This window comes from Mastomys coucha, chromosome X (assembly GCF_008632895.1).
Source record: "Mastomys coucha isolate ucsf_1 chromosome X, UCSF_Mcou_1, whole genome shotgun sequence".
NCBI classification, from domain to species: domain Eukaryota; kingdom Metazoa; phylum Chordata; class Mammalia; order Rodentia; family Muridae; genus Mastomys; species Mastomys coucha.
In genome coordinates, this window is record NC_045030.1 from 43486631 (window position 1) to 43487256 (window position 626).

Below are 626 nucleotides of genomic sequence, written 5' to 3' on the forward strand. Positions count from 1 at the left end.
TTTAAAGTTCTTGATCACTAACTTCTTAGCTGAACCAGGCTTGCTGTTAGCAAAGCTAGAGACCGTGGTAGATGATTTAGCCAGGCCGTTTGCATGGTGCACTGAAGCCACAGAAGAAATTAAGATACTCTTAGTTTTAAGTTGCTGCTGCTGCTGCTGTGAGGTTGCAGCAGTTGGAGAAGATGAGGAAGATGAGGAGGACGATTCCTCAGCCATTTTTGTATCAAACCCTACAAACTCCAGGTTGTCTTCAAAACGCAGCTTCTTCTGTATAGGTACGTGGCTGGAAGTGGCCACTGGAACCCCGAGGCAGAAGGACGAGGTTGAAGGGGATGCCGAATCTCTGGGTTGTGGAGGGGTGGAAGAGGAAGAGGTGGAATCAAAGTCTTCTTTCTCGTTACTACTGTTACTGCTGCTGCTGCTGCTGTTTAACTTTCCCTTCTTGGCAGAGGTGGGCGGAGTGGTGCTGGTATTACCATCAGTGGCAGATCTGACCTCCTGAGCAACAGCAGAAGCAGCAGAGGGATTGGGGAAAGAAAAACCTGTTGGAAACATGAAAATAGCGGGGTCAACAGGCAGAGGAGCATCAAAAGCCTACGTTTATGTGCCTGCGTGCTTGTAGGAGA

General features: G+C 48.7%; 1 protein-coding gene across 1 annotated transcript in view; it reads right to left on the bottom strand.

Moving 5' to 3' along the window:
• The window catches only part of Cul4b (cullin 4B), a 325194-nt gene extending 324574 nt beyond the window's left edge, over window positions 1–620 (bottom strand). Inside the window, exon 1 of the mRNA XM_031372544.1 lies at window positions 2–620. Within this exon, the coding sequence (XP_031228404.1) occupies window positions 2–555 (554 nt within the window). The 5' untranslated portion in view covers window positions 556–620. The remainder of the gene's footprint in view (window position 1) is intronic.
• Between the last annotated feature and the right edge of the window lie 6 nt (window positions 621–626).